This window comes from Oncorhynchus mykiss, chromosome 19 (assembly GCF_057628025.1).
Source record: "Oncorhynchus mykiss isolate SJ-2025 chromosome 19, ASM5762802v1, whole genome shotgun sequence".
Classification (NCBI taxonomy): Eukaryota; Metazoa; Chordata; class Actinopteri; order Salmoniformes; family Salmonidae; genus Oncorhynchus; species Oncorhynchus mykiss.
Window position 1 is genome coordinate 54,551,008 of NC_143040.1, and position 16,035 is coordinate 54,567,042.

The 16,035-nt window shown below is 43.4% G+C and overlaps 1 protein-coding gene across 3 annotated transcripts in view; it reads right to left on the minus strand.

The window, feature by feature from the left end:
- Nucleotides 1-16,035, minus strand: part of LOC110497982 (uncharacterized) — a 50,037-nt gene that overhangs the window by 19,213 nt on the left and 14,789 nt on the right. For 2 of the 3 annotated variants that reach the window (XM_021574483.3, XM_090211381.1), the window contains exon 6: nt 15,799-15,870. In XM_021574483.3, coding sequence (XP_021430158.3) covers nt 15,799-15,870 — 72 coding nt within the window. Of the gene's footprint in view, nt 1-84; nt 191-15,798; nt 15,871-16,035 lie in introns of those variants that run through there. The other variant, XM_090211382.1, reaches the window with a different exon arrangement.

A 16,035-nucleotide genomic window follows, 5' to 3' on the forward strand; every position in this document is an offset into this window, starting at 1 on the left:
ACTGTTTCGGTTTTGTTATTTCACGTTGTCGTTTATTGTTTTGTTCAGTGTTCATTATTCTTATTAAACAATATGGACACTTACCATGCTGCGCATTGGTCTTCCCATCCTTCCTACTACTCCTCCTCAGAAGAGGATTTGTGACGTATTCAGCTCGTGCTGCACTTTACTGGTCTGGTAGAGTCTAACCATTTGCAACATCCGGCTTACACTGTATTCTGCTTGGTCTAATGTGAAAGGGGTTTTAATGCACGCTGGTAAAAGGGGGCGTTCCATGATGCCAACATAATGTCTGTGCTCATGTGGGTGTGGTCACTGACTGGGTAGAACATTTATGAAAAACTATTCTCATTTAGAAGGCTAAAATCACATTTCATCTTATCACAAATAGTTTCATATTTAATCATATAAGTTCCACAGCATTTAGATGTAAACCTGACAACTTGGAAATGTACACTTTCAGAGATAGTTATGTTGTTCTATCGTCTTTAATGACATCACAAAATCGAAATTAAGATTTGTTATTTAAATACCCACGGACAATTCCAAATGTTTGGATTACAGAAATACTGTTTTATTATCCAATATTGGATGTTACAGTACTCTAAAATAATTCTCTCTGTTGTAAAAGGGATTTTTTTACTTCCATTTCTGCAGAGTGGGAGAGAAAGTTCCTGCAAGGTATTTAAGACCATCATAAAATGGCCAACTTCCACCCCCCTCCTCTCTGGTGGGAGAGAGAGGGGCTCTCTCTGATCCTCACACAGGAGGGAAGGTCATGACACTATCAACCAACAGGGTTTGACAAGTTGGATGGAAAATTGAGGATAATAGTCTTCTAGAAAGTGTGAACCCCCAGACTTGGAGGGAAGCAAAAGTCATTCCGCTACCTAAGAATAGTAAAGCCCCCTTTACTGGCTTAAAGAGCTGACCAATCAGCCTGTTACCAACCCTTAAAGTTGGAAAAAAATGTTTGATCAGATACAATGCTATTTTACAGAAAACAAATTGACAACAGACTTTCAGCACGCTGATTGGGAAGGGCATTCAACAAGCACAGGTCACTTACACAAATGACTGATGATTGGTTGAGAGAAATTGATGATAAAAATATTGTGGGGGCTGTTATGCTTCAGTGCAACTTTTGACAATCATAGTCTGCTGCTGGAAAAATGTATGTGTTGACTACACCCACTGCTATATTGTGGATAAAGAGTTACCTGTCTAACAGACACAGAGGGTGTTCTTCAACGGAAGCCTCTCCAACATAATCCAGGTAGAATCAGGAATTCCCCAGGGCAGCTGTCTATGTATGTACCAGGGCACCCATTACTTGTTTCAATCTTTACTAATGACATGCCACAGGCTTTGAGTAAAGACAGTCTGTCTATGTATGCAGATGACTCAACACTACAAATGTCAGCTACTACAGTGACTGAAATGACTGCAACACTTAACTTCTTATGGGCAGGTGGGACGGTAGCATCCCACCTTGACAACATCCAGTGAAATTGCAGAGAGCGAAATTCAAACTATAGAATTATAAATATTTAACTTTCATAAAATCACAAGTGTAATACATCAAAATAAAGCTTACCTTCTTGTTAATCCAGCCGCTGTGTCAGATTTCAAAAAGGCTTTATGACTAAAGCACACCATGCAATTATCTGAGGACAGCGCCCCGCATAAAAAAGCATGAAAAACATATTTCAACCAGGCAGGTGCGCCACGAAAGTCAGAAATAGCGATATAATAAATGCCTTACCTTTGATGATCTTCTTCTTTTGGCACTCCAAAAGGTCCCAGATACATCACAAATGGTCCTTTTGTTCGATAATGTCCTTCTTTATATCCATAAAAACTCAGTTTAGCTGGCGTGCTTCAGTCAATAATCCATCCAGTTTCCCTCCATCAAAATGCATACAAAATGAATCCCAAACATTACAAATAAACTTTTCCAAACAAGTCAAACAACGTTTATAATCAAACCTTAGGTACCCTAATACGTAAATAAACTATACAATTTAAGACAGAGAATCATTATTGTCTTTTCCGGAGAAAAATACAAAAGAACGCGCTCTCTTCCAAGCGCTTGGAAACACTACAGCCAAGATGGAAGCCACCTAGAAAAACTACAATTTCTGGCTCATTTTTCCATAAACCAGCATGAGACTATTTCTAAAGACTGTTGACATCTAGTGGAAGACCTAGGAACTGCAATTTGGGAGGATTTCGCCCTGTAATAAAAGTGACAGCCATTGAAAACAGTAGTAGGCTGAATTCTTTTTGGGGAGGCAGGGTAGCCTAGTGGTTAGAGCGTTGGACTAGTAACCGGAAGGTTGCAAGTTCAAATCTCCAAGCTGACAAGTGTAACAGTACAAATTTAAACCGTCCCCATACCCGGGCGCGAACTAGGGACCTTCTGCACACATCAACAGTCACCCTCGAAGCATCGTTACCCATCGCTCCACAAAAGCCGCGGCTCTTGCAGAGCAAGGGGAACTACTACTTCAAGGTCTCAGAGCAAGTGACGTCACTGATTGAAACGCTATTTAGCGCCCACGCTAACTAAGCTAGCCGTTTCACATCTGTTACACTCACCCCCCTTTTGACCTTCCTCCTTTTTCCGCAGCAACCAGTAATCCGGGTCAACAGCATCAATGTAACAGTACAAATTTAAACCGTCCCCTCGCCCATACCCGGGCGCGAACTAGGGACCTTCTGCACACATCAACAGTCACCCTCGAAGCATCGTTACCCATCGCTCCACAAAAGCCGCGGCTCTTGCAGAGCAAGGGGAACTACTACTTCAAGGTCTCAGAGCAAGTGACGTCACTGATTGAAACGCTATTTAGCGCCCACGCTAACTAAGCTAGCCGTTTCACATCTGTTACACAAGGTACAAACAAATCTGTTGTTCTGCCCCTGAACAGGCAGGTAACCCACTAGGCTGTCATTGAAAATAAGAAGGCTGTCATTGAAAATAAGAATTTGTTCCTATTTTGAATAAATAATTACAATTATTTTTTTTGGGGGGGATGGTTTGACCTTGGGGTTTCGCCTATCCTAGCTTCTGGGCCTGAGTAACAGGCTGTTTACTTTGGGCATGCTTTTCATCCGGACGTGAAAATACTGCCCCATACCCAAGAGAGGTTAACAAAGAGTTGCAGTTAGTTTCAGAATGGATAGCAAGGAATAAATTAGTCCTAAATATTTATACAACTAAAAGCACTGTATTTGGGACAAATCATTGACTAAACTAAATCGTGGAAATTGAGAAAGTTGAGGTGAGTAAACTGCTTGGAGAAAAGCTGGATTGTAAACTATCATGGTCTAAACATAATACAACAGTAGCTAAGATGGGGAGAAGTTTATCCATAATAAAGCACTTCTCTGCCTTCTTAACAGCACTATCAACAAGGCAGCTCCTACAGGATCTGTTCAGTCATTGTCAGGTGCCACAAAAAGGGACTTTGCTTTTGTCTCAGAACAGGGCAGAACGGCTGGCCCTTGGATGTATACAGAGGGCTAATATTAATAATATGCATGTCAATCTCTCCAGGCTCAAAGTGGAGGAGAGATTGACTTCATCACTACTTGAATTTATGAGAGGTATTGACATGTTGAATGCACCGAGCTGTCTATTTGAACTACTGGCGCACAGCTCGGACACCGATACATACCCCACAATACATACCACAGGAGGTCTCTTCACAGTCCAGAACAGACTATGGAAGGCTCACAGTACTACATAGAGCCATGGTTACATTGAACTCTATACCACATCAAGTAACTGATGCCAGTACTAAAATTTGATTTAAAAAACTGATAAAAAAAATACCCCTTATGGAACAGCGGGGACTGTGAAGCCACACAGACATACACACCCACACACGGGTGTGTACTGTAGATTTGTGGTAGTGGTGGAGTAGGGGCCTGTTATGAAATCTGCGAATGAATTATAATGTATTTAAAAGTGAATAAACTGCCTTAATTTTGCTGGACCCCAGGAAGAGTAGTTGGGGATCCATAATAAATACAAAACAGGTTTTTAGACATGTTTGAAAATGCATTAAAATAAAAAACAGATACCTCATGTAAATAAGTATTCAGACACTTTGGTATGAGACTCGAAATAGAGCTCATGTGAGTCCGTTTCCATTGATCATCCTTGAGATGTTTTCACAACTTGACTGGAGTCCACATTCAATTGATTAGACATGATTTGGAAAGGCGCACACACCTGTCTACATGTACAGTTGAAGTCGGAAGTTTACATACACCTTAGCCAAATACATTTAAACTTAGTTTTTCACAATTCCTGACATTTAATCCTAATAAAAATTATGTCTTAGGCCAGTTAGTATCACCACTTTATTTTAAGAATGTGAAATGTCAGAATAATAGTAGAGAGAATGATTTATTTCAGCTTTTATTTCTTTCATCACATTGGGTCAGTGGATCAGAAGTTTACATACACTCAATTAGTATTTGGTAGCATTGCCTTTAAATTGTTTAACTTGGGTCAAACGTTTCAGGAAGCCTTCCACAAGCTTCCCACAATAAGTTGGGTGAATTTTTGCCCATTCCTCCTGACAGAGCTGGTGTAACAGTCAGGTTTGTAGACCTCCTTTCTCACATGCTTTTTCAGTTCTGTCAAAAACAATTCTATAGGATTGAGGGCTTTGTGATGGCCACTCCAATACCTTGACTTTGTTGTCATTTTGCCACAACTTTGGAAGTATGCTTGGGGTCATTGTCCATTTGGAAGATCCATTTGCGACCAAGCTTTAACTTCCTGACTGATGTCTTGAGATGTTGCTTCAATATATCCACATACACTTGCTTGCTCATGATGCCATCTATTTTGTGAAGTGCACCAGTCTCTCCTGCAGCAAAGCACCCCCACAACATGATGCTGCCACCCCCGTGCTTCACGTTTGGGATGATGTTCTTCGGCTTGCAAGCCTCCCCCTTTTTCCTCCAAACATAACGATGGTCATTATGGCCAAACAGTTCTATTTGTGTTTCATCAGACCAGAGGACATTTCTCTAAAAAGTACCATCTTTGTCCCGATGTGCAGTTGCAAACCGTAGTCTGGCTTTTTTATGGCGGTTTTGGAGCAGTGGCTTCTTCCTTGCTGAGCAGCCTTTCAGGTTATGTTGATCTAGGACTCGTTTTACTGTGGATATAGATACTTTTGTACCTGTTTCCTCAAGCATCTTAAATAGGTCCTTTGCTGTTATTCTGGGATTGATTTGCACAGAACGTGTCTCCTTCCTGAGCGGTATGACGGCTGCGAGGTCCCATGGTGTTTATACTTGCATACTATTGTTTGTACAGATGAACTTGGTACCTTCAGGCATTTGGAAATTGCTCCCAAGGATGAACCAGACTGGTTGAGGTCTACAATTAGTTCTGAGGGCTTGGCTGATTTCTTTTGATTTTTCCATGATGTCAAGCAAATAGGCACTGAGTTTGAAGGTAGGCCTTGAAATAAATCCACAGGTACACCTCCAATTGACTCACATGATGTCAATTAGCCTATCAGAAGCTTCTAAAGCCATTATATCATTTTCTGGAATTTTCCAAGCTGTTTAAAGGCACAGTCAACTTAGTGTATGTACACTTCTGACCCACTGGAATTGTGATACAGTGAATTATAAGTGAAATAATCTGTCTGTAAACAATTGTTGGAAAAATGACTTGTGTCATGCACAAAGTAGATGTCCTAACTGACTTGCCAAAACTATAGTTTGTTAACAAGAAATGTGTGGAGTGGTTGAAAAACGAGTTTTAATGACTCCTAAGTAAGTGTATGTAAACTTCCGACTTCAACTGTATATAAGGTCCCACAGTTGACAGTGCATGCCAGAGCAAAAACCAAGCAGTGAAGTCGAAGGAATTGTCAGTAGAGCTCCGATACAAGATTGTTTCTACACAGTGCTTCTACATCTGCATTGCTTGCTGTTTGGGATTTTTGGCTGGGTTTCTGTATAACACGTTATGACATCTGCTGCTGTATAAATACATGTGATTGATTTGAAATTTGATTGTTTTGAGGCACAGATCTGGGGAAGGGTACCAAAACATTTCTGCAGCATTGAAGGTCCCCAAGAACATAGTGGCTTCCATCATTCTTAAATGGAAGAAGCTTGGAACTACCAAGACTTTTCTTAGAGCTGGCCGCCCAGGCAAACTGAGCAATCAGAGGAGAAGGGCCTTGGTCAGGGAGGTGACCAAGAACCCGATGGTCACTTTGACAGAGCTCCAGAGTTCCTCTGTTGCGATGGGAGAACCTTCCAGAAGGACAACCATCTCTGCAGCACTCCACTAATCAGGCCTTTTTGGTATTGGCCAGACGGACGCACATGAGTAAAATGCACATGACAGCCCGCTTGGAGTTTGCCAAAAGACACCTAAAGGACTCTCAGACCATGAGAAACAAGATTCTCTGGCCTGATGAAACCAAGATTGAACTATTTGGCATTAATGACAAGTATCATGTATGGAGGAAACCTGGCACCATCCCCACAGTGAAGCACAGTGGTTGCAGCATCATGCTGTGGGGATGTTTTCCAGCGGCAGGGACAGAGACTAGTCAGGATTGAGGAAAAAATGAATGGAGCAAAGTACAGAGAGATCCTTGACTAGTTTCTCAAAGCACTTCATGATAACAGAAGTGAGTGCTACGGGCCAACAGTCATTTAGTTCAGTTACCTTAGCTATCTTGGGAACATGAACAATGGTGGACATATTGAAGCATGTGGGGGCCATATTCCCAATTGCCTTGCCATGATTAATTTTGCCGGTATGGGCTTTCAGTTTTGCGCAAATGCTGCCATCAATGCACGGTTTCTGGTTAAGGAAGGTTTTAATAGTCATAGTGGGTACAACATCTCCTATACACTTCCTTATAAACTCAATCACCGAGTCAGCATATACGTTATCTGAGGCTACCCGGAACATATCCCAGTCCACGTGATTGAAGCGTGGAATCCTATTGGTCAGACCAGCGTTGGATAGACCTAAGCACGGGCGACAAGAAGGAGTCATGGTCAGATTTGCCAAAAGGAGGGCGGGGGAGGGCCTTGTATGCATCGTGGAAGTTAGAGTAGCAATGGTCGAGAGTGTTACTCGCTCGTGTACTGCAATCGATATGCTGATAGAATTTAGGTAGCCTTGTTCTCAAATTAGCTGTATTAAAATCCCCAGCTACAATAAATGCAATCTCAGGATATATGGTTTCCAGTTTGCATAAAGTTCAGTGAAGTTCCTTGATGGCAGTCTTGGTATCATCTTGCGGAGGGATATACACGGCTGTGACAATAATGGAGGAGAGTTCTCTTGGGAGATAATACGGTCGGCATTTGATTGTGAGGAATTCTAGTTGAGGTGAACAAAAGGGCTTGAGTTCCTGTATGTTGTTACAATTACACCATGAGTCGTTAATCATGAAACATCCACCCCTGCCCTTTTGCTTACCGGAAAGATGTTTATTCCTGTCGGTGTGATAAACTGAAAATCCCGTTGGCTGTATTGACTCCAACAGCATGTCCCAAGCTAGCCATGTTTCTGTGAAACATTGTTACAATCCCAGATATCTCTTTGGAAATCAACTCTTGCCCTAATTGCCTACTTTGTTAACTTGGGTCTGGACATTAGTGAGTAATATACTCGGAAGCGGTGGGTGGTGTGCACGCATCGGAAGCCTCACTAGAAGACCGCTTACAACACCTTCTCCTCCGGCGGTTGTTTTGCGTCGGCCTCTAGAATCAGTTTGAATGCCTTGGGAGATGCAGACAAAGGATCCGCTTTGGGAAAGTCATATTCCTGGTCGTAGTGCTGGTTGTGCTGGTAATTTGACGTCTCTCTGATATCCAATAGTTCTTCCCGGATGTATGTAATAACACTTAAGGTTTTCTGGGCTAACAATGTAAGAAATTATCCATAAAAAAAAAATCATTATTCATTCATTAGGAAATGTTGATGTTGTAGCCACAATAACAATCCGGACATACCCCAACCAAAAACCCTGGATGAACGGAGATATCCATACAATGCATCCCTAAAAAAAGACAATACAGACTCAAACTTAGCTAAGTGCTGATGTTCCACAACTCCAACTCGTGTCGCATGTGGCAAGGATTACAGACTATCACAGACTACAAATGCAAATCCAGCTGTGCCGTGACACCAAGCCTCCCTCACAGTCAAGCTTGACACATTCTATGCTCGCTTCAAGGCAGAAAATACGGAGCCATCCAAGACAACTCCGACCCGACCAAGTGTTTTCACTCTCTGATGCTGCTTGCCCAGATGGCATCCCTGGCCGCTCCTCAGAGTGTGTCCTAACCAGCTGGTGGACGTCTTTTCAGACATCTTCAACCTGTCCTTGTCCCAGGCTGTAGTCCCCACCTGCTCTAAGGAGACCACCATTGTCCCAGTGCCCAAGAAAAACAAGGTGACATGCCAAAGTGACTATTGCCCTGTCGCACTCACCTTGGTCATCATGAAGGGCTTTGAGAGGCTGATCATGGCCCACATCAAGGCCAGCATGCCAGGCACACTGGAACCATGCCAATTGTCCTACCGCTCTAACAGTTCCACGGAAGATTCTATTTCCATTGCTATTCACATGGTCGTAACACATCTGGACAAGAGGAACACCTATGTGAGAGTGCTGTTCATTGACTACAGTTCAGCATTCAACACTATTGTTCCAGCCAAGCTCGACACCAAGCTCAGTGCCCTGGGTCTGGACACCACCTCGGCAACTGAATCCTGGACTTCCTGACGGTAGAACACATGCTGTAAGGATTGGTAACAACACCTCCACACTGACTCTTAACACAAGGGCCCCCCAGGGGTGTGTCCTCAGTCCTCTGCTGTACTCAACAACTGCGTGGCTTTGCACGACACCAACACCATCATCAAGTTTGTTGATGACACCACAGTTATAGGGGGGTGATAACCACCAATGACGAGTCAGCCTATAGGGAGGAGGTAAGTGAACTGGCATTGTGGTATCATGACAACAACCTCCCCCTCAACGTCAGCAAAACCAAGGAGTTGATTGTTGACTTCAGAAAGCAGAGAGGAAGCATGCCCCGATACACATCAACGGGACTGCAGTAGAGAGACTCACAAGTTTTAAGTTCCTCTGGGTCCACATCACTGAGGACTTGTCATGGACCAACAACACCACCACTCTTGAGAGTGCATCGGTGTCTCTACTTCCTATGGTGGCGGAATAAATTTGACATGCTTCCCCAGGTCCTCTCCAAATACTACCGCTGCACGAAGGAGAGCATCCTGACCGGTTGTATCGCAGCCTGGTATGGGAATTGCTTCATCCACGACCTCAAGGCCTTACAGCGAGTGGTGAAGACGGCCTAGTACATCACTGGGACCATGCTCCCATCTACTCAAAACGGTGCCTGAGGAAGGCATGCAGTACTATCAAGGACCCCACACACCCCCGCCATGAGCTGTTCTCTCCCTTACCGTTGGGTAGACGGTATCAGAGCTTGAGGTCTGATAGCAACAGGCTGAGAGACTGTGTCTATCTACAAGCCATCAGACTGATGAACACTTGAACTGGACTGACCACCTGCTCTGATTCTCCGCACTTTAGCACACATGCACTCACACACCACAACTGCTGCTACCAGACTCTTATTATACTGCTCATTTTATACACTGCCCCCACCTCTTCCCCAATACAAATATCAATATTGTACTATAAATTGTGCCTTCCTGTATTATTACTTATGCTCAACTGTGTGATAACGCTCTCGGTAGCCGATGTGGAAAAAAACTTTAAAAAGGTCAACAAAGCCGCTGGCCAGACGGATTACCAGGAGGTGTACTCAAAGCATGCGCGAACCTACTATCAAGTGTCTTCACTGACATTTTCAACCTCTCCCTGACCGAGTCTGTAATACCTACATGTTTCAAGCAAACCACCACAGTCCTTGTGCCCAAGGAAGAAAAGATAACCTGCCTAAATGATTACCGCCCTGTAGCACTCACGTTGGTAGTCATAAAGTGCTTTGAAAGGCTGGTCATGGCTCACATCAACAGCATCCTCCCGACACCCTAGACCCACTCCAATTTGCATACCGCCCCAACAGATCCGCAGATGATGCAATCTCAATCGTACTCCACACTGCCCTTTCCCACCTGGACAAAAGGAACACCTATAGTGGGGAGAACAAGTATTTGATACACTGCCGATTTTGCAGGTTTTCCTACTTACAAAGCATGTAGAGGTCTGTAATTTGTATCATAGGTACACTTCAACTGTGAGAGACAGAATCTAAAACAAAAATCCCTGTATATAGCCTCGTTATTGTTATTCTTACTGTGTTACTTTTTACTTTAGTCTGTTTGGTAAATATTTTCCTAACTCTTCTTGAACTGCACTGTTGGATAAGGGCTTGTAAGTAAGCATTTCACGGTAAGGTCTACAATTGTTGTATTCGGCGCATGTGACAAAGTTTGATTTGAAATGTTTATTCTATTCTACTGAGCCATTTACTTTATGCTTGTATTCTTATATTTGATTTCTTATTGTTGTTGCCTTGTCGAGAAGGAACCTGCAAGTAAGAATTTTGTTGGACGATGTAAACCATGCGTATCCTGTACATATGACTAATAAAACTTGAAACCTACTCCTACAGGATCCCAACAGGGAGAACAAACCATGGTGCACCAAGGCTACATTCTGCAACCAACACCATACAAGCACAGCAGCAGCCACAGCAGCAGCCACCAACACCCACAAATGGCGCTAATGGGCAAGCAACTCAAAGTGCAGGTTCCAACCAGGTTAATGCTACTAGCAACCAAGCTGATGCTACTATTTCCTCGTTCCTTTAACTACCAAGATAATTATACTAGCTACCATGCTAATGCTACTACCAACCAAGATGCTATTTTTTTTATGTTTTTTTGTATTTTTACCCCTTTTTCTCCACAATTTCATGCTAACCAAAGACTGAATGGCATCACTGAATTTCTGCTAAAAAGCAAAAACTCTATTGCCAACAAGAGGCCTACCAGTGTTCGATGGTGACCCACTTCATTACAGGTCATTCATTAAAGCTTTCCAACATGGTATTGAATGCAAAACTGACACCATGCAAGACAGGCTTTATTATTTAGCGGAGTATAAAAGTGATCAACCAAGAGAACTTGTTCGTAGCTGTTTGCACATGAATCCAGCAAGGCTATACAATGAAGCAAAGAAACCACTTGAGTTCAACTTGGTCAATGAAATGAAGGAAAAAAACTGCACATATGGAAAAAGCTCTGAGCTGGTCATTAAGCCAGTAGATGGGAAGGCATTGTATTCGTTCGTATACATTGTTCTTGAAAGGCTGTTCTCACACATTGCAGGACATTAAGCACACGGAGGAGCTGGAGAATGTTGGAGGATCACAAATGTCAGTTCAAAGCAAAGCTGTACACTCAGACTCTCAGTGGACGACATTGCCCAGGCAGAGGAAGCTGTTGTATGCTTTGTCCAAGAATAGAATTGCTGCATTCAGCAAAGGCACAGTTAACAGATCAGCAACATATACAGTACCAAATAAGTTTGGACACACCTTTGAGATTCTTCAAAGTAGCCACCCTTTGCCTTGATGACTGCTTTGCACACTCTTGGCATTCTCTCAACCAGCTTCATGAGGTAGTCACGTATAAAACATTTCAATTAACAGGTGTGCCTTGTTAAAAGTTCATTTGTGGAATTTCTTTCCTTCTTAATGCGTTTGAGCCAATCAGTTGTGTTGTGACAAGGTAGGGGTGGTAAACAGAAGATAGCCCTATTTGGTAAAAGGCCAAATCTATATTATGGCAAGAACAGCTCAAATAAACTAAGATAAATGACAGTCCATCATTACTTTAAAACATGAAGGTCAGTCAATGTGGAAAATGGCATGAACTTTTAAAGTTTCTTAAGGTGCAGTCGCAAAAAGCATCAAGCGCTATGATGAACATGGCTCTCATGAGGACCACCACAGGAAAGGAAGACCCAGAGTTTCCTCTGCTGCAGAGGATTAGTTCATTAGAGTTACCAGCCTCAGAAATTTCAGCCCAAATAAGTTCTTCACAGAGTTCAAGTAACAGACATATCTCAACAGCAACTGTTCAGAGGAGACTGCATGAATCAGGTCTTCATGGTTGAAATGCTGCAAAGAAACCACTACTAAAGGACACCAATAAGAAGAAGAGACTTGCTTGGGTCAAAAAACATGAGCAATGGACATTAGACAGGTGGAAATCTGTCCATCCTGCAGCAATACGCCATCCCATCTGATCTGCGCTTAGACTATCATTTGTTTTTCAACAGGACAATGACCCAACACACCTCCAGGCTGTGTAATGACTATTTGACCAAGAAGGAGAGTGATGGAGTGCTGCATCAGATGACCTGGCCTCCACAACCACCCGACTGAGAAGGTTTGGAATGAGTTGGACCGCAGAGTGAAGGAAAAGCAGCCAACAACTGCTCAGCATTTGTGGGAACTCTTTTAAAACTGTTGGAAAAGCATTCCTCGTGAAGCTGGTTGAGAGAATGCTAAGAGTATGCAAAGCTGTCATCAAGGCAAAGGGTGGCTACTTTGAAGAATATAAATATATTTTGATTTGTTTAACACTTTTTTGGTAACTACATGATTCCATATGTGTTATTTCATAGTTTTAATGTCTTAACTCTTATTCTACAATGTAGAAAATAGTACAAATAAAGGAAAAACTCTTGAATGAGTAGGTGAGTCCAAACTTTTGACTGGTGCTGTACAGAATGGATCCAGTCTTGTTGAACAGTGTCCTGAGGGTAGGTGGAAGGCTAGCAGCTCTGCCATGCCTGAAGATTAAAAACACCCAGCCATTCTTCCCAAAGACAGAGACATCTCAAAACGGATCCTTTGTCATGACCTGGTTGGCCACAGCAGGAGAAATGACATGCTCTCCAGGCTGCAGCGCATATACTGGGTTCTGCATAGCAACTCTGCAGCAAGCTCCATCATACAGGAATGTCTGGCTTGTCAACGCAAACATGGAAATGTAGGACAGCAGAAAATGGCTTCTCTTCCTATAGACAGGATCTCTACAGATCTATCACTTTTCACTCATGTAGGCATCGACTACTGCGGACCTACTGAAGTTAAGAGAGGACAAAGTAATGTAAAGAGGTATGGAGTAATATTCACATCTGACCTGCTGAGCCATCCTTCTCAAAATGGCTCATTCCTTTGACACAGACTCATGCTTCAGTCCCCTTCAACGGTTCATTTGTAAACTCAGCAAAAAAAAGAAATGTCCCTTTTTCAGGTCTTTCAAAGATAATTAGTAAAAACCAAAATAACTTCACAGATCTTCATTGCAAACGGTTTAAACACTGTTTCCCATGCTTGTTCAATGATCCATAAACAATTAATGAACATGCACCTGTAGAACAGTCGTTAACAGCTTATAGACGGTAGGCAATTAAGGTCACATGTATGAAAACTTAGGACACTAAAGAGGCCTTTCCACTGACTCTGAAAAACACAAAAAGAAAGATGCCCAGAGTCCATGCTCATCTGCATGAACGTGCCTTAGGCATGCTACAAGTAGGCATGAGGAATGCAGATGTGGCCAGGGCAATAAATTGCAATGTCTTTACTGTGAGACGCCTAAGACAGCTCTATTGGGAGACAGGAGAGACAGCTGATCATCCTCGCAGTGGCAGACCACGTGTAACAACACCTGCACAGGATCGGTACATCCGAACATCACACCTGCGGGACAGGTTCAGGATGGCAACAACAACTGCCGGAGTTACATCAGGAACACACAATCCCTCCATCAGTGCTCAGACTGTCCGCAATAGGCTGAGAGAGGCTGGACTGTTGTAAGGCAGGTCCTCACCAGACATCACCGGCAACAACGTCGCCCATGGGCACAAACCCACCGTCGCTGGGCCAGACAGGACTGGCAAAAAGTGCTCTTCACTGACAAGTCACGGTTTTGTCTCACCAGGGGTGATGGTTGGATTCGTGTTTATCATCGAAGGAATGAGCGTTACACCGAGGCCTGAACTCTGGAGTGGGATCGATTTGGAGGTGGAGGGTCCGTCATGGTCTGGGGCGGTGTGTCTCAGCATCATCGAACTGAGCTTGTTGTCATTGCAGGCACTCTCAATGCTGGTCGTTACAGGGAAGACATCCTCCTGCCTCATGCCGAAGCCTTCCTGCAGGCTCATCCTGACATGACCCTCCAGCATGACAATGCCACCAGCTATACTGCTCATTCTGTGAATGATTTCCTGCAAGACAGGAATGTCAGTGTTCTGCCATGGCCAGCGAACAGCCCGGATCTCAATCCCATTGAGCACGTCTGGGACTAGTTGGATCAGAGGGTGAGGGCTAGGGCCATTCCGCCCAGAAATGTCTGGGAACTTGCAGGTGTCTTGGTGGAAGAGTGGGGTAACATCTGACAGCAAGAACTGGCAACTCTGGTGCAGTCCATGAGGAGGAGATGCACTGCAGTACTTAATGCAGCTGGTGGCCACACCAGATACTGACTTTTACTTTTGATTTGGACCCCCTCCCCCCTTGTTCAGGGACACATTATTCCATTTCTGTTAGTCACATGTCTGTGGAACTTGTTCAGTTTATGTCTCAGTTGTTGAAAATATTTACAGATGTTCATTTTGCTGAAAATTAACGCAGTTGACAGTGAGAGGACGTTCCTTTTTTTGCTGAATTTAGGAGAGGACAATGGAATAAAATGTGTCAGCTTTAACCGTGAGCTAAGAGAAGCTCTGAAGGATCTAAACCAAGACAAAATTCAAAAGGCCCTGTTGCAGGATTGCATAAAGTGGAGATTCAACACTCCTAATGGTGCTCACCATGCCGGTGTGTGTGGTACAGCTCATCCAGTTAGTAAAGAGTGTTCTTCAACCCGTCATGATGCAGGTTTGATGGCAAAGCCCTGTAAACAGTTCCATGTAAGATGGAGGCAATTCTTAATGACTGCCTAATAACTTCAGTCTCGAATGACCCAAGTGTCTTGGATTCCCTAATGCCAAATCACGTCATTCAACTCAAAGGATAACCATTGTTGCCACCACGTCTGGTCAAGAAGGACGACTTGTATGCTCGAAGGAGATGGAAACAAGCCCAGTACCTTGCAGAACTCTTCTGTAGAAGATTGACATGGGAGTATCTGTCAATGATGCAGGATCGTCCGAAGTGGAACAGCACAAAGCTGAGTTTCACCTTCAGAGACTTTGTTCTCATTGTGGATGCTACAGCTCCACGTAACTCATGGGGCGAATCATTGACACGATGGCAGACTCCAGAGGTCTGGTACGCAGTGTGTGTTTTAAAGACCAAGACCAGTGAGCTGAAGAGGCTCATCAGCAAGCTCGGTTTGCAGTAATGGAGTAGTAATAAGGCAGTAATAACCTGATGACGATGTCAGTCAGACTGCATGTAACACCGTTTGAAGTGAACGTGCCTCTGAGCTGCCGCCTCTGGGTTTCAACACGAAACTCCTGAGTTGCTCAACACCTACGCTGACATGTGCACACTGATTTGACATGGATTATCCTATGATGGACAATGCACACACTCTTCAAAAGAAGATTCAGTATGCACAATTGGACAATTAAACAAAATGTGAAAGAATGCATAATGAAATGTTGGTAATATGGTACTTAGGTTACATTTATATTCATGGTAATTGATTGGCTTAGGACAGTAAGCAATTAAGTGCTAATAAGAAGGGGTCTGGTCTCTTACCTGGTGGTGAGGCTCACACTCTGACAGACAGTGACACTCCTCTGTCAAACACTTCCCCTGCCCCACTTCATCCTGAAAGAGAGAGAAGAGAGAATGGAGGAGAGAGAAAGACGTTATCAGCACGACAAAAACAATGATGATGTCTATCAACTAAGTCCTTATACAGAAGGATCATACTACAGCAGGTCCCACTGCTGCCACTGATATTGCTGTCACAAAAATGAACTGTTCCTGTCC